General features: G+C 68.5%; 8 protein-coding genes across 8 annotated transcripts; 4 read left to right on the plus strand and 4 right to left on the minus strand.

Moving 5' to 3' along the window:
- Positions 1-170: 170 nt before the first annotated feature.
- MICPUN_64184 (predicted protein) lies at positions 171-383 on the minus strand (the record flags this gene model as incomplete). The annotated part of the gene is made up of 1 exon (XM_002506182.1): positions 171-383. The coding sequence occupies one exon, from the start codon at positions 381-383 to the stop codon at positions 171-173; it is 213 nt and encodes a 70-aa protein (XP_002506228.1).
- A 158-nt stretch (positions 384-541) lies between these two features.
- Positions 542-5,584, plus strand: MICPUN_64185 (predicted protein; the record flags this gene model as incomplete). Its single annotated transcript, XM_002505973.1, has 1 exon — positions 542-5,584. The coding sequence occupies one exon, from the start codon at positions 542-544 to the stop codon at positions 5,582-5,584; it is 5,043 nt and encodes a 1,680-aa protein (XP_002506019.1).
- A 218-nt stretch (positions 5,585-5,802) lies between these two features.
- MICPUN_64186 (predicted protein) lies at positions 5,803-6,450 on the minus strand (the record flags this gene model as incomplete). Its single annotated transcript, XM_002506183.1, has 1 exon — positions 5,803-6,450. The coding sequence occupies one exon, from the start codon at positions 6,448-6,450 to the stop codon at positions 5,803-5,805; it is 648 nt and encodes a 215-aa protein (XP_002506229.1).
- An 88-nt stretch (positions 6,451-6,538) lies between these two features.
- On the plus strand, positions 6,539-7,108 carry MICPUN_64187 (predicted protein; the record flags this gene model as incomplete). Its single annotated transcript, XM_002505974.1, has 1 exon — positions 6,539-7,108. The coding sequence occupies one exon, from the start codon at positions 6,539-6,541 to the stop codon at positions 7,106-7,108; it is 570 nt and encodes a 189-aa protein (XP_002506020.1).
- A 150-nt stretch (positions 7,109-7,258) lies between these two features.
- On the plus strand, positions 7,259-8,236 carry MICPUN_64188 (predicted protein; the record flags this gene model as incomplete). The annotated part of the gene is made up of 1 exon (XM_002505975.1): positions 7,259-8,236. One exon carries the CDS (start codon positions 7,259-7,261, stop codon positions 8,234-8,236), a length of 978 nt encoding a protein of 325 aa, XP_002506021.1.
- A 103-nt stretch (positions 8,237-8,339) lies between these two features.
- Positions 8,340-9,294, minus strand: MICPUN_70483 (predicted protein; the record flags this gene model as incomplete). The annotated part of the gene is made up of 1 exon (XM_002506184.1): positions 8,340-9,294. A coding segment is annotated over one exon (955 nt), but the record flags the coding sequence as incomplete, so codon positions are not given.
- Positions 9,295-9,537: 243 nt separating this feature from the next.
- On the plus strand, positions 9,538-10,818 carry MICPUN_64190 (predicted protein; the record flags this gene model as incomplete). Its single annotated transcript, XM_002505976.1, has 1 exon — positions 9,538-10,818. The coding sequence occupies one exon, from the start codon at positions 9,538-9,540 to the stop codon at positions 10,816-10,818; it is 1,281 nt and encodes a 426-aa protein (XP_002506022.1).
- Positions 10,819-11,009: 191 nt separating this feature from the next.
- MICPUN_104165 (predicted protein) lies at positions 11,010-18,737 on the minus strand (the record flags this gene model as incomplete). Its single annotated transcript, XM_002506185.1, has 1 exon — positions 11,010-18,737. The coding sequence occupies one exon, from the start codon at positions 18,735-18,737 to the stop codon at positions 11,010-11,012; it is 7,728 nt and encodes a 2,575-aa protein (XP_002506231.1).
- Between the last annotated feature and the right edge of the window lie 1,187 nt (positions 18,738-19,924).

Consider the following 19,924-nt stretch of genomic DNA (forward strand, 5'->3'; position numbering starts at 1 on the left):
CTTTGAAGGTCAACACGGGGTCAGGGATCGAAGGTTGGCGGGACGCGGGTCTTACCTCGTCGGGCAGGGGCGGCGCGTCCATGGAATCGTCGGATGTGACCGCGAACTCCTCATCGTGCGGTTGGTTATCCACGACCTGGGGTTGGACGCGACGGGAATGGGTCGGGGCGTCACGCGGGGGTTCCTCGGTTCAAACGTCGATGCCTCAGCTGATGGGCGGGGCGAAAAGTCGCAAAGTCGCGCGGGGGGGGATCTTCCGTATACGCGCGCGACGCGGGTTCCGGGGCTGAGGGGACGCGGCCGCGCACCTGCGCCTGCTGCAGGCTAGAGTTCACCACGTTGCCGTACTCCTCGTCCGAGTACTCAAACTCGGAATCGCCCATCTCTCCCGAGGCGCCTCGCGATGATCTGAGGCGCGAGGTGTCTATTTTTCCGTTGATGTCCCACGCAAGCTTCGCCGAGCGGATTCGTGCGTTCCGAGAGAGGTTGGAGGTGGCGCGGTCACAACCCAGGAGAGCTCGGCGGTGGACGTCGGGGGGTCATGTTCGCGGCTCCCAGGCGGACCGATGCCGCGGAGGCGTACCGCCGGGAGCGTCGATCGCGGCCGGCCAGCGCCCCGGCGGCGGGTCCCGGCGGCCCCGGAGCCCAATCGCGAAAACGGCACACGTTGACCAACAATGGGGATGCCGGGGATGCCGACGCCCCGGTGGTGGCCGCCGTGCGGGTGACGAACCGGTCCGGCGCCCACGTGGCGCAGCGCGATCGCGTATCGAGCGTCGCGGAGCTCGGCGTCGCGCAGCTCAGGGTGCGGCATCCCGACGAGGAGTCGTCGGAGTGGCTCAGCGAGTGGGGGGACGCCCCGGAGGGTCCGTCGGGATTCGGGCCCTCCAAGGTTCGGCCGGGGTGGAAGGGCGGCGGCGAGGCTCCCGGCCCGAGCGACGGCAGGTTCCGCGCGCTACCCGCTCGGGCGTCGCGCCCGAGGCCCGTGCCACTCGCGCCGCGCGTCTCGGACGAGCCCGACAGCCTCGGCATCGCCGGCGTGGAGGCGAAGCTCCGCCGATGGCTCGTCACCAACCGCCGCGTGCACGAACCGCGAAGGCTGACGTTGCTCCGAATGCTCGGCCGCGGATTGGCCAGCCCAAACGGAGGCCCGGGCGCAGACAGCGGTAGATCGTTCGCCGCCCAAGCACGGACCCACGGCGACGAGTACGGGCACGGGGACGAGGAAAACGACGACGCCGACGCCGTCGTCAACTCGACGTTTCACCCCAACAAAACCGTAAACGGTCTGCCCGTCAACGCCAAGGGTCAACCGGTGGGACTGAAGAACGCGTCGTTCCCGGACCCGAGGTACGCCGCCATCGACGACGACGGCGAGCCGCTCCCGCTGGAGGAGCGGCGCCGGTTCGTCCCCGCGCTGCCGCCGAGCAAGCGCGTGTATCACCCGCTGTGCGCCAGGCCGGGCCCGAGGGTCCGCGACGGCACGTGGGACTCGCCCATCGACGTCCCCCGGCGCCTTGACCTCAACGACGAGCCAACCGACGACGACGTGAACGGCCCGGCCGCTACGATCCGTCGTCGCCCCGTCGTCGTGATGACCAAGACGCAGTTCCACCGCGCGTGCGCGCTCGGCGGCGTGCCGCTGAGCGACTCGGACGTGGATGACGTTTTCCGTAAATATGGCGGCGTCAACGGCGGCGCGATTGCGCGAGACGGCGGCGTCGCGCTCACCCTGGAGCTGGAGAAGTTCGCGGAGGCGATCGTTTCGATGCCGCAGCGCGCGCTGGGCGCGAAACCGGCGCGCGCGCTCGATACGTCCTTAGGGGCGACGAGACTTTCGGGAAGTGCGGAAAAATCACCCGCCGATAAGATTGTCTACCCTCCGTGTCGCACCGGCGTGTTTGCGCCGTCCGACTGGGACGATCGCCACGCCGGTCGAAGCGCGCGAAGGCCCGAGGAGGATCTCACGGTGGAATGGGCGTACGGCTGCTCCGTCGCGGGCAAGTGCGGCATGCTCGCCGCGGCGCCGAAGACTTGGTCGGATGCGCCCGAGAAGACTTGGGCGGGCGCAAGCGAGCCGCACGGACCGACCCGCGACGACGAACTGGACGACGAGTGGATCAACCAGGGTGCCGGGGGATACAGGGGCGTCGTGTGGGTGTACGCGTGCGGCGCCCTTGGGGTGGTGTTCGACGCGAGCGCGTGGCGACAGCGGTTCTTCCGCGGGCACGACGACGAGATTGTCTCTCTCGCCACCCACGCTTCCGGTCGGTGGGCGGCGACGGGCCAGCGAAGCGGCAGGGCGCCGTGCGCGTGCGTCTGGGAGATTGCGACCGGGAAAGAGGTGGCGAGGCTACGGCACGAGCCCGGGGAGCGCGCGGTCGTCGCCATCGCGTTCGGACCGGGGCTCGGGGACCCGAACGTTCCGGGTGGCGGCGCCGCGAGGATCGCGACGATAGCCGCGGATTCCAAGCACACGGTGCGCGTTTGGGACTGGGGCGGGGGCCACCCCGGACGGCCCAAGCCGGCGGTGTTGACCAGGGCGGTGGGTTTCAGCGGGACGCCGCCGCAGGTGTTCGGCGCGACGTGGGCGCCGGACGCGGACAGGTTCGCGACCTTTGGGGTGAAGCACGTCAAGCTGTGGACGCCGGCGAATGAGTCGGAGTCGTCCTTCGTTTCGTCGGGATCGAGGCCCCAGGGCGCCGACGCCGCCGCCGCCGCCGCCGCGGCACGGCGACGCGCGGAGGCGGCGCGTAACGCGGCGTTGGCCCGGGGCGCCAACGCCGCCGCCGTGGAGTACGCTGGGCGCGTGTGCGTCTACGGGACGGCGGCGAGGGTGTGCGCGAGGGAGTTTGGCGTCGACCAGTTGAACCACCTCAAAACTTGCTCGTCGTCGACGACGCCTTACTCGCGCGGCGGGTCGGTGTCGACGGCGACGTCCTCGGACGCGCTGTGCGGCGCGTTCGTGCCGGGCTGCCGCGGCCGCAGGCTCGTCACCGGCCACGCCGACGGCAAGCTCTACGTGTGGTTCGATCGAACGTGCGAGAGAGTCGTGGACGCGCACGGCGACTTTCCGGTGCGAGCGATGACGGTGCAGATGACGATGCGGGAGCGAGCCGCGAACGCGATGGCGCACGCGTCTCTCAACTCGAACGATGTTGACGGGGGGTATGACGGCGACAACCCCGGGCTCGGAGGGAGGCTGCCGGGTCTCGGCGTGGAGATCATCACGGGCGCGCACGGGGGGCTGGTTCGAAGGTGGGACGTCGTGGAGGATTGGGCCATCGTCCGAGCGGAGACGTTGGGCAACGAGGCGGCGATTCCCCGCGAGGCGCCGAGGGGTTTTCGCGGGTTTGGCGAATCATCAGAGGTTACGGGTTCGATTCCTCCGTTCGGCGGAGTTCAGTCGGAATCGCGTCACGTGCGCGCGGTGGCCGCCGCGGGCGACGAGATCGCCGCCGTCACCTCCGCCGGTGACTTGTGGCTCCTCTGGGACGGCGAAGAGGACGCTTTACCTGCGGTGATCGAGGAGGAGGAAAACGACGACGGGACGTGGGAATCGGGGGAGCTACCGCCCGCGTCCTTACCCCGGCCCCTCGCGCGAGGCCAGGCGGGCGCCGCCCTCGCTGTGGCGTGGCATCCGCACTGGGAAGGGGTCTTCGCGATCGCGAGCGGGTCGCCGAGAATCGTCGTCAGGGACGCGATTGCCAAGGACGTGCTGGGAACGGTGTGGGCGTGCGATCCAACCCCGGCCAAGGCCACCGCGATCGCGTTCTCCCCCGCGCCCGCCACCCTCGACGACGGGTTCCTCCTCGCGGTGGGCACGGAGTCGGGAGAGGTGAGGCTGTTCCGCCTGCTCGAGGGGCGGGTCCGGGGAAAACGGCAGCTGGTGGGGAGGTGCGTCGCGGGCGCCGTTCACCGCGTTAACGGCGGCGCCATCACCGCGCTCGCCTTCTCCCCCGACGGTAACATGCTCGCCGCGGGTGGTCACGACAGGTGCGTGAGCCTGCACGAGGTGTGCGAGCGTCCCGCGTTTCCCGACGCGTCGGAAACCGGGCCGGAGCTGCCCGACGTCGAACTCGTCAGGAGAGCCCGGTGCAAGGGACACTCGAGCACCATCACCAGCGTCGACTGGTCCGGGGACTCGTGCTCGCTGCGGTCCACGTGCCGCGGGTACGAGATTTTGCACTTCAGTTCGCCCTCGGGGAGGCAGGCGGTCGGGGACTTTCGGGACGCGGAGTGGCGCGAGTGGACGTCGCCGCTGGGGTTTCAAGTCATGGGAATTTTCGGCGAAGACGAATTTTCGGCAAACAAGTCGGGGGGCGCCAAGTCGGCGATGCGCGTCGAGGGCACGGACGTCAACTCGGTGTCCAGAGCCGGCGCGAGGAACCTCCTCGCCGTCGGCGACGATTTCGGCCGCGTCAGGCTGCTGAACTACCCGTGCGTCGTCCCCGGCGCCCCCGCCAACGAGCAGCTCGAGGCTCACGCGAATAAAGTCGCGTGCGTTCGATTTTCGCCCGACGTCGGCGGCAACAAGTGGCTCGTCACCGCGGGGGGCACGGACAGGGCTGTCGTGCAGTGGAGGCTGGTGAACGAAAACGGCGATCCGGTGGGGGACGTCGGAGACGGAGACGGCCACGAAAACGGCCACGAAAACGGCCACGAGACGGAGGAGACGCTCGGAGCTGCTCGCTCTGGAGACGGATACGAACAGTCGCCCGGATACGAACAGTCGCCCGGATACGAACAGTCGCCCGAATACGAACGGTCGCCCACGAAGGACGAGAGCGGCGGCGACGGGAGCGCGATGGGGATGTCCACCGGCGGGTCGCTGCACGATCCGCTGTTCGCCCAAGACGCGGAGGGCGTCGGGGACTTTGACGAGGACGAGGTCTTCGGGCGAATGGATCCCGCCGCGTTTGGATTGCCTGGCGTCGGCAGCCAGACGTTGAGCACGTCAACTCGGCGCCCCGCGGACGGACCGGAGGGGTACCGCAGGAGGAAGATGGAGGAGATCAACGCGCAGATGGACCAGCTGCTGCGCGCGGCGAGGCCCGCGCCGCCGAGACGCGAACGAAGGAGCCTGCGCGAACGGCGGCGGCGGGAGGAGGAGGAGGAGGAGAGGAAGAGGAGGGAGGGAAGGAGCGAAGGAACGGCGGACGACGCCGACGCCGAGCGACGTCGAGCGATGGCGGAGCTCACGGCGTCGCCGCCCGCTCCGCGGCGGCGCGCCGCGGCGGCCGCGACGATGCCCCCGCCCCTCGCGGAGGAACGTTCGTTCGTTCCCACCGAGGAGAGGCGCCACCCCAGCCTCGACGACGACGACGACGACGGGGACGGGACGTCGTTCGAGTCCGAGTCGCCGGATCCCCTCGCGGCGGCGCCGAGCCGCGCGCAGCTGCTCATGTCCGGCGCCTTACCTCCCCTTTCAGAAGACGCCGATCGCGACTCTTCGGCGCTCTTCGAGGATGGGGCTCTTTCGGGAACGGCGGGCGGGACAGGTCGAGCGTCCCCGCCGGCGTTTCCGCACCTCGCGCCGTCGTCGGACCCGCTGTCGCCGCCGTCGGCGAGCGACGAGGATTGACGCGGGGAGGACAAGGGTTAGGGTTAGGGTTAGGGCGCCGACGGGAAACCCTCGACTCGCTACTCGCGTCGTCGAAAGTCACGGAGGTACCTAGGGTTCGTGTTACACTCGGTTCGTACATTCAAAGGCGGACATCCCCCTTGACACACGCCGCCGCCGTCCCGGCGTCCTCCTCCGCGACGCCTCCCCCACGCGCCACCGCCGCGCGTTCGACCGGTTCACGCCACCGACCTGCCTCCCCGCGCCGCCGCGGCTTCCGCCTCCCTCGCTCGCTTCGCTGCTTTGCGCCTCGCCTTTTTGCTCGCGCCCGCGCCCGGCGCGTTGCCCACGCACTTGACGTCCTTCGTCGGATCCCACGCCGGCGCGCGTTGCTTCTTAGCGGGACGCTTGGTGAACGCCGCGGCGCGTCCGCCCTCGTCGCTGTCGCTGTCGTCGCTGGCGTCGCGGGCGTGGTCGCTCCGGGTCCCGGAACCGATCATCATCGCCTCGGTCGTCGTCGGCGCCCCGGTCTTCTTCCCGCCGCCCGCGCCGCGCGACCCAGCGCCCTTCCGCGAAACATCCTCCGATTCGCTGTCCGTCCCGTCTGCGTCCGTTCGCCGTCGCTTCGCGGACCTCGCGATGGCGCCCCCCAGCTTCCGCGATACGCCCCCCAGCGACGTCGCCCTGGCGTGGCTGAGAAACTTCGCGCCCAATCCCAGCCGCTCGGGCCTCGGCCGCGTCGCGTCGACATCGTCCGCGTCGTTGAACGTGTCCCAGTCGAGATCCGACGCGGTGGCGCCTAGCCATCCTCGCACGACGTCGAGCGCGATGCCGTTGGCGTACACCTCGCCGGCGGTGACGTCGTCGGCACCCCCGGGTCGCGACATCGTTTCGGAAGCGCCGAGCGCTCTGCTTTACCAAAAAGCCCAAAAAAAAACCAAAAAGCCAAAAACCGAAAAGCCAACTCACGCTCTGATGCGCGCGTGTCGCCTCCCTAAACTCGGTGGTCGCGCGTCTTCAGCGCCGTTCACGTCCCCGTCCGTCGCGCGCCGCGCCCCAAAGTTCGTCGTCACTCGCGCCGTCTCGGAGAAGGTCCCCGCCGCGGAATCCACATCCATGGAAGATTATATACGGTATACGGACGCGATTCGCACGGTGCGGCTGTTCGTCCAGAGGCAGAACGAGCTCGACGCGGACGGGTGCGCGACGATGCTGGTGGACGACGCGGAGGCGTACGGCGCGGTCGGGAGGGAGAACGTCCGGAACGCGCTGCGCGATTGGTTCGAGCAGCATCCGGGGTTGCGTTACGAGTGCCACGACTTCGAAGTGACGGTGCATCCGGCCTCGGCAGACGACGACGACGACGACGACGGCGAGATTGTTTCGGTGCGGTTTAGATTTGAGCGGCGGTGCGACGACCGCGAACGGTGGGGCGGGGGACGGGAGACGGTGTGGCTCGACCGGTCCTGCCGGCGCGTGAGACGGGTGGAGGTGGAGGCGCGTCCGAAATCCGACGAAGAGGGGCGGCGGGTGCCGCCGGGCTGACACTCAGCTACTAACACTTAGCTCTAGCTTTTCGCTGACGAACCGCTTGTCGAGACACCCGCCTCCGATCGAAGCCGGCTCTCGCCGCCAATCCACCCGAGTCACTGTGAGTCTACCGCGAACGAGCGAGCGTCGGCTCGCCAGAGACCGATGGCGACGCGGCCGCTGCCGTCGCCTCCGCCGCCGCTCGCGTGGCGCTCCCGCGTCACCGACTCGCCCGTCGCGTCGACGAGCGGCGCGCGATGCGTCCCCGGCCGGCGACGACCCGTCCCGGCCACCACGGAAGCCTTCCACTTCCGCGACACCGCCGCGAACGAATCTCGCGGATCTTCGTCGGCCAGCCGCGCGGCGGTGATGACCGACACCTCGCGCGGGTCGGGCGCGTCCGCTTCGCTCCGGGGCTTGGCCTTCACGAGCAAGCCCGAGAACATCGACCCGGCGCGCGCCGCCGCGCTGCTCGGCCGCGCCGGTGACGACAGGCTGGCGCGCAAGCTGGCGCGGATGCTCGCCGCGAAGGAAGCGTGCGTGATAGGCGCCTTCGCCAGGGTCGACGCCGACGAAACGAAACGGCCGGGGGGGCGTGACAACGGCACGAGCGACGGAGGTTTGGCGGGGATATGGGCCATGGGCTTCGACATGCTCGCCGGGGAGGGCAACGTCGAGGGGAAAACCCTCGTGGGGTTCGCGCACGCGGCGACGGACGGAGCCATGGTCGCCACGGTGGACATCGTCGTGGTGCATCCGAGTCACCGCGCGAAGGGCCTGGGACGCAAACTCGTGAAGCGCCTCGCGGATGAGCTCAGGTACAGGGAGATCTTCGACATCGGCGTGAGGGCACCGACGGACCTCGCCGGGTTCTTCGCGGCGTGCAACTTTGGCCCGGACGCCGAGGGAGCCGTGCTCATGTCCCTGCCCCTCGAAGCGATCGGCGGCGGCGAGCGCGAAGTATCGTCGTCGTCCTCGGAGGAGGCTTGGGTCGGGGCCGAGACGTGCCTGAGGACGCTGGGCGAGGGCATCGATCCGGGACGGACGCTCAAGGACAACGGGGAGGGTCTCAGGGCGATGCTGCTGGGTGAGATTGATAAGATGGAGAGGGAGAGGGCGAACCGCGCGAGGTTCCCGCTGTGACGACTTTGTAGCCAACGAGATTCACTTTAGGGTTGACGAGCAAGTCGCGGTCGGTTACGTCTACGCGCGCGCGCGCCGCCTTTTCACGCGCCGAGCGCCGCCTTCAGCTCACCGCCGGCCGCCATCTCCAGCACGATGTCGCACCCGCCGAGCAGTTCGCCGCCCGCGTACAGCTGCGGGTACGTGGGCCAGTTGCTGAACGTCTTAAGTCCCTGTCGCACGTCCTCGTCCTGCAGGATGTCGAACGTCGAGTACTCCACGCCCGTGTCGTTGAGAGCCTCGACCACCTTGCGGCTGAACCCGCACCTCGGCTCGTCCCGGTCGCCCTTCATGAACAGCACCACCTCGGAGCTCTTGACGAGTTTGGCGAGCCTCGAGTTGATGTCCTCCTCGGGCATCGCCGCCGCCGTCGCCTCCTCGAGTGCCGCCTTCAGCTCACCGCCGGCCGCCATCTCCAGCACGATGTCGCACCCGCCGAGCAGTTCGCCGCCCGCGTACAGCTGCGGGTACGTGGGCCAGTTGCTGAACGTCTTAAGTCCCTGTCGCACGTCCTCGTCCTGCAGGATGTCGAACGTCGAGTACTCCACGCCCGTGTCGTTGAGAGCCTCGACCACCTTGCGGCTGAACCCGCACCTCGGCTCGTCCCGGTCGCCCTTCATGAAGAGCACCACCGGGGTCTGCGTGGTGAGCTTACGGAGCCTCGCGTCGAGGTCGCCGGGTCCCGCGTCGCTCGCGTGGGTTCCCGCGACGGGCGCGGCGCCGTTCGAAGCGCCGTCGGCCGCCCGGGGCGCGGATGACGCGACGCCGAAGTGCTGCTGGGTCTTGCTCGCGAGAGCCTTGCCGTCGGCGCCCTCGAGCTTGTCCAGCGGCGCGCCGGCGCCCTTGTGGAAGGTGAAGAAGGGCACCGCGCTGACGTCGTAGCGCTCGGTGAGCTCGTCCACCTCCTCCGCCTCGACGCGCGCGAAGGCCACGCCGGTCCACTGGGACGAGAGTTGGCGCACGAGCTGATCCATCGCGCCGCAGGGTTCGCACCACGTGGCCCAGTAGTGCGCCACCACGCCGCCGGGTGACGCCGCGAGGAGCGCGTCGAACTCGGCCGCGGTCTTGACGTCCGTGACCGGCATCGTCTTCACTCGGTGTCGTCTGCGCGTGCGGGGCGAGCGCGGATCTGACCAGCGCGGAAGAGGCGCGAACAATCTTCTCGAGAAAAAGCGCCCCGGCCGGCCCGCCGAAATAAAGGTTCAAATAACTCCTCAACACCAAATACGTCGGAGTCTGACTACCGATCCATACGAAGATTGATGGATTCCTTCGTGTCAAATCCGGCCAACGAGAGCCACCCGATTTTCCCGCCAGCGGCGTTTGCGACGCTTCACTTTTTGAGGTCGCGCGGCGCCGACGGCACGGCGCGGGGGGAACGCGACAGGGCAGTTACTCGAGTCGACGCCCGCGAGATGACGCCCACGGGTGATCTCGAGTACACCGTCAAGACGCTTCCGGCGTCCGCGGAGGAGATCGCGCGGTGCGGGACGCTACGACGCCGCGTGCACGAGTGGCTCGCGTCTCCCGATCGCGCTGGAAAGCACGAGGACGACCCGGAGCTCGACGAGATACTGGACCCGTCGGGCGACGCCTGGATCCGATTCCTCCGCGCCAGGAACGGTAACATCGACAAAGCGTTCAAGATGATGTCCAACCACCTCGCGTGGCGGTGCGACTACCGCCCGTGGACCATCACGCCCGCGGAGATCGAGCATCAGAACGTGACCGGTAAGGTTCGCATGGGGGGGCTGGACTCCAGGGACGGGCGCCCGGTGCTCGTGTTCGACGACAGCAAGGAGAACAGCAAGGACCACGCTATGCAGCTCCGGTCGCTGGTGTATCACGTGTGCCGCGTCGATCGCGCGTGCAGGCGGAACCCCAACCTCGGCAAGTACCTGCTCTTCATCCACCTCCGCGACTTCAAGCTCTCCAAAGCTCCGGGACGGAAGCAATCCACGAACACGCTGTCGCTGCTCCAGGACCAGTTCCCCGAACGCTTGGGGCGGGCCATCCTGTACAAACCACCCACGGTGTTCGCCGCGATGCTGTCCATGGTCAAGCCGTTCATGACGGAGGTTACGCGCAACAAGATCATCGCCGTGACCGGAAACGTCGACGCGGGATCCAAAAACGATTCAAAGATGCGCGGCATCGCGGGCGACGACTGGCGGGAGCTCACCGGCGCCACGATGCCCCAGTCCTCCCCGGAGATCTCCCCGGGGTACGATCACGCGCGCGCGTGGGCGGAGGTTGTGAGAGAGCACGCGGAGGAGGAGGAGCGGCGCCGGGCGTGGGCGGAGTCGCGCGCCGGGCGTGGTCGGAGTCATCACGAGTTTGCGCGAAGCGATTCGGTGTCGAGCATGGACGTGTCCAACAAGGCTGCCGTCGTGGGCGGGCCGGCCGGGGGCAAGAAGAAGTCAAAGCTGGCGCCTGAGGAGCCGGGGAGCAGGCGGACCTCGCACGACGGCTCCGTGGACGTCTTCTTCGACGCGAAGGAGACCATCAAACCCGTAAAATCCAAGAGCTGGTTCGGGTTTTGACTTAGGCTATGATAATGTTAACAGAGTAGAACGTCGAAGCGAAGTCTTCTGATGACGCTTATCGACATTACCCGAGCGCGACGCCTCCTCCTCAGCGCCGCGCGTTGAATGTAAACCCCTAACGATGCGTATCCCCCTTATGCACACTCCCCCCGGTGGCGTCGCAAATATCGCAAATATAATTGCGAATCTCATCGCGAATCTCTCGTCGCCGGCGTAAACTCTACGCCGAGCTGCGACGAGTACCGCCTCAGTAAATCCTCGTACGTACCCAAAACCTCCGCCTGCTCGTGGTACGCCTTCTTCATCTCCATCACCTCGTCGAAGAACGCCGGGTCCAGGGCGTCGAGCTCGGCCCGCAGGTCCCCGTTCTCGTTTTGCAGCCGCCTAATCTCAACCTCCGCGGCGGTGATTCTCGCGCGAAGCTCCTTCGCCGCGTCGTCGCCGCCGCCGTCGCCCCGCTGCGCCAGCTGGCGCGCCAATCTGTCGGATTCCATGCGCGCGAACGACAAGGCCTCGCGGGTCTCCATGAGCTGCAGGGAAGTGGCCGCAGCCTCCGACTGCGCGGCGACGAGCAGGGCTTGGTCGTCGGGCGACATCGTCGCCGCGGGCTCTGGGTCAGCCGCCGCTCGCGCCCCCTTGCCCCCGCGCTTGATCTCATCCTTGAGCTCCTTCACCTGGAGCTCGAGCTTCTGCGATCGCTGCAGGAGCTCCTTGTGCTCCTTCTCCACCCTGCGCAAACCCACCATGTCGCTCTCCAGGTCCCGAACCTTGAGACGGAGCTCCTTCGCGGCTCGAGCGTGCTCGTTACCCCTCGCAGCAGCCGCCGCCTGCCCGCGCAGACCCGCGAGTTCGCCCTGCTGCTTCTCGACAACCTTCTTGAGCGCCTCGACGACGTCCTCGAGCTCCTGCACCCGTCGCGCGTGACGACCGGCGGCGTCCTTGCCGCTTCCGGTGGATACCTTGCCGCCGCCGCCGCCGCCGCCGCCCTCGGCGAGGTCCTTGAAGAGCCTGTCGACGCGGCGCTGGAGCCGATCCGCTCGCGCGGACGCCTGCTCAGCCTCGAATCGCAGCGAGAGCGCGGCGTCGTCGCGCGAGAGCACCTCGCCCTCGAGGCTTCGGACCCGCTCGGCGAGCTCCGCGGCTTCGGTGGAGGGGTACCGCGAGGAGGAGGAGGCGGGAACCTGCGATTGGCCGGCGGATGCCAGCTGGCGCTTGAGCCGCGCGATTTCCGCAGCTTGCTCCACGTCCACGGTGCGCTGAAGCGCCGCCACCTCGCGGTGAAGCGCCTCGTTCTCGTCCACCACCTCCTTCACCGCCGCCGCGTCCGGACCCGACCTCATCGCACCGTGAGGACCGGATGAGGACCCAACCTCGAGCGCGTGCGTCAGACGCTGCGTCTTGGTCTGGAGCGCGTTTCGCTCCTTCGTGACGTCCTGCAGCGCCCTGTCGCGCTTCGCCATCTGCCGCTCCAGCTCCTCGTTCTCCTTGGTGCGTACCGCGAGTTTCTTGGCGAGCTGCTCCGCCTTTTTGCGCAGCTTGACGCCCTCTTCCCACCTCGCCAGCGTGTCCTCGCGTTCCTTCGAACTCGCCGGGGGTTGGTTCTCGACGTGCGACGTCCTCGCCGGGGACCGCGGCGCCGTCGACCCGCCGCCGCCGGCGGGCACCTTCTCCCCGTCCAAGAGCCGGTTGAGTTTCGCGTTTTGCGCGGTGAGAACCTTGACGCGCTTCTCGAGCTCGTCGGCGCGCTCGTTCGCAGCCTTGGCCGCCTCGGCGTCTTCCCTCGAGTGATCGCCGCGAACGACGACGGAGGATGAAGCCCCCGCCGCCGCCGCTCGGGTGGACGACGATCGGAGCCTCAGGTCAGCCTCGGCAACCTCCGCGCGTTCCCTCGCCTTGGCGAGCTCGTCCTGGGCCTTCTTGAGCTTCGCCGCGAGCTTCTGCGCGCGGTCGTCGGCGCCGCGGCCGTGCTCGAGCTCCGCGCGGGACGCGTCGCTGGACCTAATCGTCCTCGACGCGTGGGATTGCATAGCCTCCACCAACTTCTTCTCCAACGTCTTGATCGCCTCCTTGAGCTGCGCGAGCCTCTTGTCCTTCTCCGCCATCTGCGCCTTGAGCCGCGAGACGAGCGTCTCCACCACGCGGGACGGACCCTTCGACTTTTCGCGGTCAACCTCCTCGAACATTCGCGCGATTTCACCCTGCTGAACCTCGGCGCGCTCCGCGAGTTGAGCCTCCGCCGCCTCGTGCCTCGCGCGCTGCTGCTCGAACTTCATGGTCAGCGTCTCGATCATGCTCTCGCGCTCAGCCAGTAACGCCACGAGTTCCGCGACGGGCTTGCCGGCGAGGGTCTTCGCGTCGCCGCCGTTGACGCCTCCGGGCCTCGGGCCAAAGTCCAACGCTTCCTTCATGGACTTGATCTCCCGCTGGTTCTGCTTGAACAGCAGCTCGTTGAGCTCCTCGATCGTCTTGCGGTCCTCCGCCTGCTTCTTGAGCGCATCCGTGCGCAGGTCAGCCATCGCCGTCTGCGCGCGGGTCAGCGCGGCGTTCTTCTCGCTCACCAACTCTTGCAAACGCGCGATGGTGCTCTGCGCCACCGCGGTGACCTGCGCCACCGCGGACTCCTCGCCGAGGGAACCCGGCGCGCCGATGCCGCCGCCGTCGAGGCCCCCCGCGGACGCCGCGATGTGCGCCTCCAGCCGCCGGCGCAGCGCGTCGCGTTCGTTCTCGGCGTTTTTAGCCGAAGCCTGCGCGTGAGAAACTTCCCGCTCAAACGTCGCGCACTTGCTCTCAGCCTCGGCGGCTCTAACCTTGAGCGCGCGGATCGCCTCAATCTGCTGCAGGACCATGCGCTGGGTCTCGACGGACGCGGCGCCGGGTTGGACGCCCACGGCGGCGGCGGCACCGACGGCGGCGAGCGCCTCCGCGTTGGCCCGGCGTCGAGGCGCCGGGACATCCTCCGATAAAATCGTAACTCCCTTGGTGACTTCGCCCCCGTCGACGAGGGTGGGGTTCCTCGCCTCGATGAGCTCGCGCTGGAGCGCGCGAACCTGCCGCTGCAGGTCGTCCGCGCGGACGTCCCCGGCTTGCGCCTTGGTGAGCGTCGCCTCCTCAATCTTGAGCACGTGCTCTTCGCGTTCGCGATCGCGAGCCTCGAGAAAGCGTAGCCTGTCCTCCGCGGCTGCGCACGCGCGCTGCGTCCTCGCAGCCGAGAGCTTGGACTGCAGAAGCTCCTCGCCGAGCGAGCGAATCTCTCGCAGGGCGGCGTCCGTGTGCTCGTCGCCCGAGGTATCTCTCGCCTCAGCCGTCCTGACGTACTTTTGGAGAATCGCGAGTTCAAACTCAGCCTTATCCGCGCGCTCCGCGGATTCCTTGACGGAGGCGTGCGCGTCGGCGAGTAAGGTTTCGCGTCTCGCGGCGCCCTTGCGAAGGTCGTTGAGCGCGCGCTCCCACTTTTCCGCATCCGCCGCGTCTATGCAACCGGCGAGCGCAGCCTCCGCGCGGGCGAGCGCAGCCTCCTGCGCCTGCAGCAAATTCCGCGCATCCTCCCTCAGGCCAAACAGGCGCGAGTCCTGAACCTGCAACCGCCGGTGGAGCCTGAGGCAATCGCCGTGGAGCCGGTCCGCCTCAGCCTCCGCCACCTGTTTCTCGTGCTTGAGCTGCGCGGCGGCGGATTTGAGCCGAACCGTCTCCTCGTTGGCTCGAGCCAAAGCCGCGGCGGCGTCGGACCTTCGCTCCATCTCGCGAACCGCGGAACGCAACGCGGCGAGCTCGGCGTCTCGCGACGCGTTGGTCGCCGCTCGCTTACCGAGCTCCGTCTCCGCGGCAGCCTTGGCGTTTTCAGCCTTGATAACTTCGGACCGAAGGCGCGCAGCCTCCTCCTCCGCGGCGACCACAGCCTCCATCTCCGCTCGGTGCTTATCCTCGCTGACGCACCTGCTGAGCTTCTGCAGGTGCTGGCGCTCAGCCTCGCGGGATTCGTGCAGCTGAGCCTTGGCCCGGGAAAGCTCCGTCTCCAGTGCTCGAACGGATTCTTCCAAGTCGTCGCGCGCTTCGACTACACGCCTCGTCTCCCGCGCGGCGAGCTCCGCGGCTCGCTTGCCCGCGTCGAGCTGGGCGCGAACCTCCGCGATCTCCTTGCGCGCCTCCACCTGCGAGAAGGCGTCGCGGCCCTCCTTGGTCGCGACGGCGTCGAGCGCGAGCGATAACTCGCGGGCTCGAGCCTTCTCGTGTTGCGCCTTGAGGACGGCGGCTTCAGCCTCCGCCCGCGCGGTGGAGGCATCCTCCTTGGCCGCGCGGAGCTGCGCCGCGGACACGGCGTTGTCCGCGCGGAGCGCGAGGAGTTCCTTGAACCTCGCCTGGAGCGTGCGGTGGTTGTCCGCGAGGGTGGCGTGCTCGTGCTTGGGGACGCAGAGGTCCAGCTCTCGCTGGCACCGCGCGGCTCGAAGCTCAGCCTCGGCGGCGCGGCGCTCGTGGAACGCCAGCCTCTCCTGCGCCGCCCTCGAGAGCTCCTGGACGTCAATCTCCATCTCCTCCTTGTCCTTGCGCGCCTGGGCTTCCGCCGTTGACGCCGTCTCCAGCGCGCGGGACAGCCGAACCTCCCTCACCTGGAGCACCGCCAAGCGCGAATGCGCCGCCGCCAACGCCTCCTTGAGCCCACTCTCCGCGCCGGGCTTGAGCCTCTCGACGAGCGTCTGCGCGTCTTTCGCCTCGACGGCGTTCGTCTCCGCCTCCGTCTCGGCGCGACGCGCGCGCTCCGCGAGCTGCCTCCGCTCCTCCGCCCAAGCCGTCTTGGCTCGCACGTGTTCGCGGTAGAGCGCCGAGCGGGTGGCTCCCATATCCGCAAACGCCTGCTTGTACTTGGCGACGTCGATCGCCATCTGCTCGAGCTGCTCCTCCTTGGCTGCGAGGTCCGCGACGACGCCCGCGAGCGCGCGATCGGCGGCTGCGCACTCCTCCCTCGCGCGCTGCGCCTCGGCGTAGGCGGCGGCGGCGACGGCGGGGTTATTGTTCGCGCCCGGGGGCTGCATCTGCTGGCCGGGAGCGGAGCCCGCCGCCGCCTGGATGTTGAAGGACACCGGGGCCGCGTTGAGGCCCGGCGCGGCGTCGAGGGCAGCTTGCAGCGCGCTGACTCGCGCGAAGAGCGCGTCGCGTTCCCCGCGCAGCCTCTCCACCGTTCGCATGGCGTCGCCGTACATGGAGGATGGCACGACGGGCTCGGAAGGCGCGGCGACGGCGGGCGGCGAGGTGATCGTGCCGTGCGTCGCGGTGTGGTGCCGCGTGGTCTGCGCGAACGTGCTCTTCGTCGGCGTCGTCGGTCGCTCCGGGACGGGCGCGGCGAGCGGGGGCGTGGTGGCCGGCGCGACGGGCGCGGTGGTCGCGCCCGCCGCGGCAACCGCCTGGGTTTGCGACGCGAGCAGCGACTGCTGCTGCTGCTGCGACATGTGCGCGAAAGCCTCTTGCTGCTGCTGGGACATGCGCTGGAAAGCCTCCTGCTGCTGCTGGGACATCTCGGCCATCATGCGCTGCGCCTCGGCAGCCTGAGCCTGCGCGGCGGCCTGAGCCGCGGCAGCCTTGGCGTTGGCCTCGGCGAGAGCCTGCGCACCCTTGGCCTCGGCGAGTGCGATCGCCTCGGCGACGGATGGGTGCACCGGGGAGCCCGGGGGCTGCGGCATCTGGTACATGCTCGAGGGCTGCGGCTCGGTCGCGAAGGAATGCGAGACGCCGCTCTGCTGTCCCTGCGACAGGCCCTGCTGGCCCAGGACGAGCTGCTGCTGACCCTGCGAGAGCTGCTGGAACGCCTGCTGCTGTTGATTGGACATCCGCGCGAACATCTCCTGTTGCTGTCGGGTCATCTCCGCGAGCATCTCCTGTCGAGACATCTCCTGAGAAGCCTGCGACATCGGCTGCTGCTGCATCGCCGGCGGCATCTGCTGCACGGAGGAGCGCATCATAGCCTCGTGGTATCCATCCTCGAGGCGCATGATCTGCTGCCTCGCGCGCGCCAGCTGCTGCTGAAGCTCGGCAACTTGCGCCGCGCTCGCAGCCTCCGCCTGGCTGCCCCCCGCGGACGCAACCGCGGCGGCGATGGCGGCGGCGGCGGCGGCTCCGTAGTCGGGCTGCTGCTGCTGCTGCTGCTGCTGCTGCTGTCCCTCCGTCGGACGCATCGCGGCCATGAGACCGTCGATGCCGGTCCCGCCGCTCTGCAGCCGCTCGAGCGCCTCCGCGAGTCGCTCTTGCAGCTGCTTGTTCGCAGCCTCGAGCTCCTGGACGGCGCGGGCGCCGATGCCAACCGCGGGATCGTACCGAACCGCCGGCTGCTGCTGACCCTCCGCGTCGCTACCCGACGAACCGTCGTATCGAACGAGATCCTCCTTGAAGACGGCGTCATTGCCGAACCGGAGCGCGTCGGCGTACTCCTCGAGCATGGCGAGCTGCCTGGCGGAGAGCCCGAGCCTCGCGGCGTGTTCGCCCTGCCACTTGGCGCGATACCGGAGCTCGTTTCGAAGTCGCCTCCGGTCCTCCTCGAGGTCGGCAACTTCCCGCTCGAGCTGCGAGTTGAGCGCCCGGAGCTGCGCCGCCTCCACCTTCGACTTGAGCTTGAACCCGCCGAGGTCGATGTCGGCGTCCTCGGGGATGCCCGCCTGCTGACGCAAGAAACGGGTCTCCTCGGTGAGATCCTCGACTTTACGACCGAGCGCGTTGGACTGCGCCACGGCGTCCTCAACTTGCTGATCCGCAGCCCTCACCTGCATCCGGAGCGCCTTGAGGTCGCGCATCGCCTCCGAGAGGCCGTACACACCAGCCTCGTACTGCGCGAGTCGCCCCTGCGCCTCCGCGAGGTCCTCCTGCGCGTCGTGCAGAGCCTTGTCCATGGTCCGGAACCGCTTGGACTCAGCCTCAAGCGCCTGCTCCTGAACGCCAACCTTCGCCTCGAGGTTGGCGTGGTGCTTCGCCTGGCGCTTGAGCGCGATGTCAACCTCGCGCCCGACGTCCCGCTCGAGCTGATCGTACGCCTCGAGCAGCAGCACGCGCAGGTCCCTGAGCTCGGCAACCTCCGACTCGAGCTCCTCGACGTATCGCGGGTCCTCGGGGTTAGCCTGGCTTCGAGAACCGCCCACGTCCCGCGCGACGTTGAGCGTCTCCCTGCGCCTCGGTGACGGGGCGGGGAAGGCGAACCCGACGCCGCCGCCGTCCTCGTACGCGCGGGCGACGTCGAGGCCGCCCGACGCTCGAAGCCCGGCATTCTCGGCTCGTAAATCGGCTCGCTCCTTCTCCCACTTGGCGTACTCCTCGGAAAACTTCTCCTCAAAGGTTTGGAGGAGATGCGTTCGCTCCTCGAGGTCCATGCGATTCGTCTCGAGCTGCGCCGCGAGCTTATCGCGCTCGCGTCTCAAACCCTCGGCGGCGGCCTCGACGTCAGCCTCGCGGCCGCGCCACGCCTGCGCGGCGTCGTCCATCTGAACGAGCGATTCGGAGAGACCGACGCACTCCGCCATGAGCTCCTCGAGCCTGCCGTTCAGGCGCTCGTTCTCCTCGGCGAGGAGCTTGTTCTCCTTCTGGTACCGCGCCACCTCCTGGTTGCGCTGCGCCGCGCGCTCCCTGTCCGTGACGTCGTCCCTGCGCCGCGACTGAACCTTCTGCCTCTCCGCCGCCAGCTGCTCGGAGAGCTCCTTCACGTCATCCTCCGCGGACTTAACCTTGGACTGCGCCTCGGTCGTCCGTCGCTGCTCCTCGCGGATATCGCTCTTGGCGCGCTCGAGCTGCTCGCGCATCACGTCGAGCTCGGAGGTGAGATCGTTGAGCCTTCGCTCGGCGGCTTCGGCCCTGAGATTGGCGTCGTCGACGTCGCGCTGAAGTCGAGCGTCTGATCGGCCGCCGCCCTGGAGCTCCATCTGCTCGAGCTCCTCCTGCATCATGTCCAGGTCGCGGTCGCGTTGCCTCACCGCGTCTTGGAGGTCCTGGTTGGTGAGGGAGGAGGAGACGGTGGGGGGAACGGGTTTAGGGTTAGGGTTTAGGTCGTTGGAGGTCAGTCGGCGCCGAGACGGGCTGGCGTCGAGAATTATTCTCGCGATTTGGAATTGAATGGATTTTCGTCGCGTCCGAGCGGGGAGGGAAAGCGGGGTATCGCGCGCGTGCTCCGAACGCGGGTGTTTGGGTGAAAGACGGGGTGGACGTATCGTCCGACGCGCGCGGGTTCGCGCGAACGACCGACCGCGCGAGCGATCGATGCGCCGCGCGACGGAGGGAAGGGGCGAATCGTTCGTTCTGGGCTCGGCTGCGGAATCTCACCTCCGCCCTGGTTCCCTGATACTCGCTCGACAGCTGCAGGATCGTGGCGAGCCTCGAGAGCTGCGCCGCCTGCTGCATGGAGTCCACGCCCTGCGGGGGCTCGATCCTCGCCACCTCCAGCATGCTCGCCACCTGGTCGAGAGCGTTGAGGTCCTGCGGCGACACATCTCGCCCGGACAGGAAGGGGTCGAGGTGGAAATCGTTCACCACCCTCCACTCCACCGGCGCCTGCTTCGCGGCGAAGGAGTAGGTCGGGGGCGCGCCGCCCGGGGCTCCGGGGGCCGCCATGGTGGGAGGCCGATGGACCGCTCACTGGCTGGCGGGTCTCGAGTCGGCGCTCTCTCGTGCCCTTCCGCGCGTCTGGCAACGCCGGCGGCAATGACCGCGCGGTGCCGCTGACCTTCGCTCGACTCCTTCAACGGCTACCCGAAACGCCGGTTTGAAAAATCCTCCATTTCGTTGACACGTTCACGGTTAGATGGGATTAGACTCGAATTTTTTCGACTGTTTGCCTGTTCGTCATTCACGCGAAATACCCACTTTGCTCGCGCCCTCGTCACCACGATTTGCGTGCGATCGAAGAGTTTCCTGGCTCGCCCGAAAAAGCGTCAGGATAAAGTCGATGCCACGTCGCCCATCCGTACGATCCACGCGACGCGCGCGCGGCGTAGACGCGAAGGGCGGGGCGGTCGAAAATAAATCCAACAACCCTCGACGCACCATGGCGTCTCCCGTAGCCCGCGCCCCCTCGCTCGGCGCGCGTACCCTCGGCTCGCGTCGCGTCGACCGATCGTCGCGGCTCCGTCGCCGCCCC

The sequence above is a fragment of the Micromonas commoda genome, chromosome 14, assembly GCF_000090985.2.
Source record: "Micromonas commoda chromosome 14, complete sequence".
In the NCBI taxonomy this organism is placed as follows: Eukaryota; Viridiplantae; Chlorophyta; class Mamiellophyceae; order Mamiellales; family Mamiellaceae; genus Micromonas; species Micromonas commoda.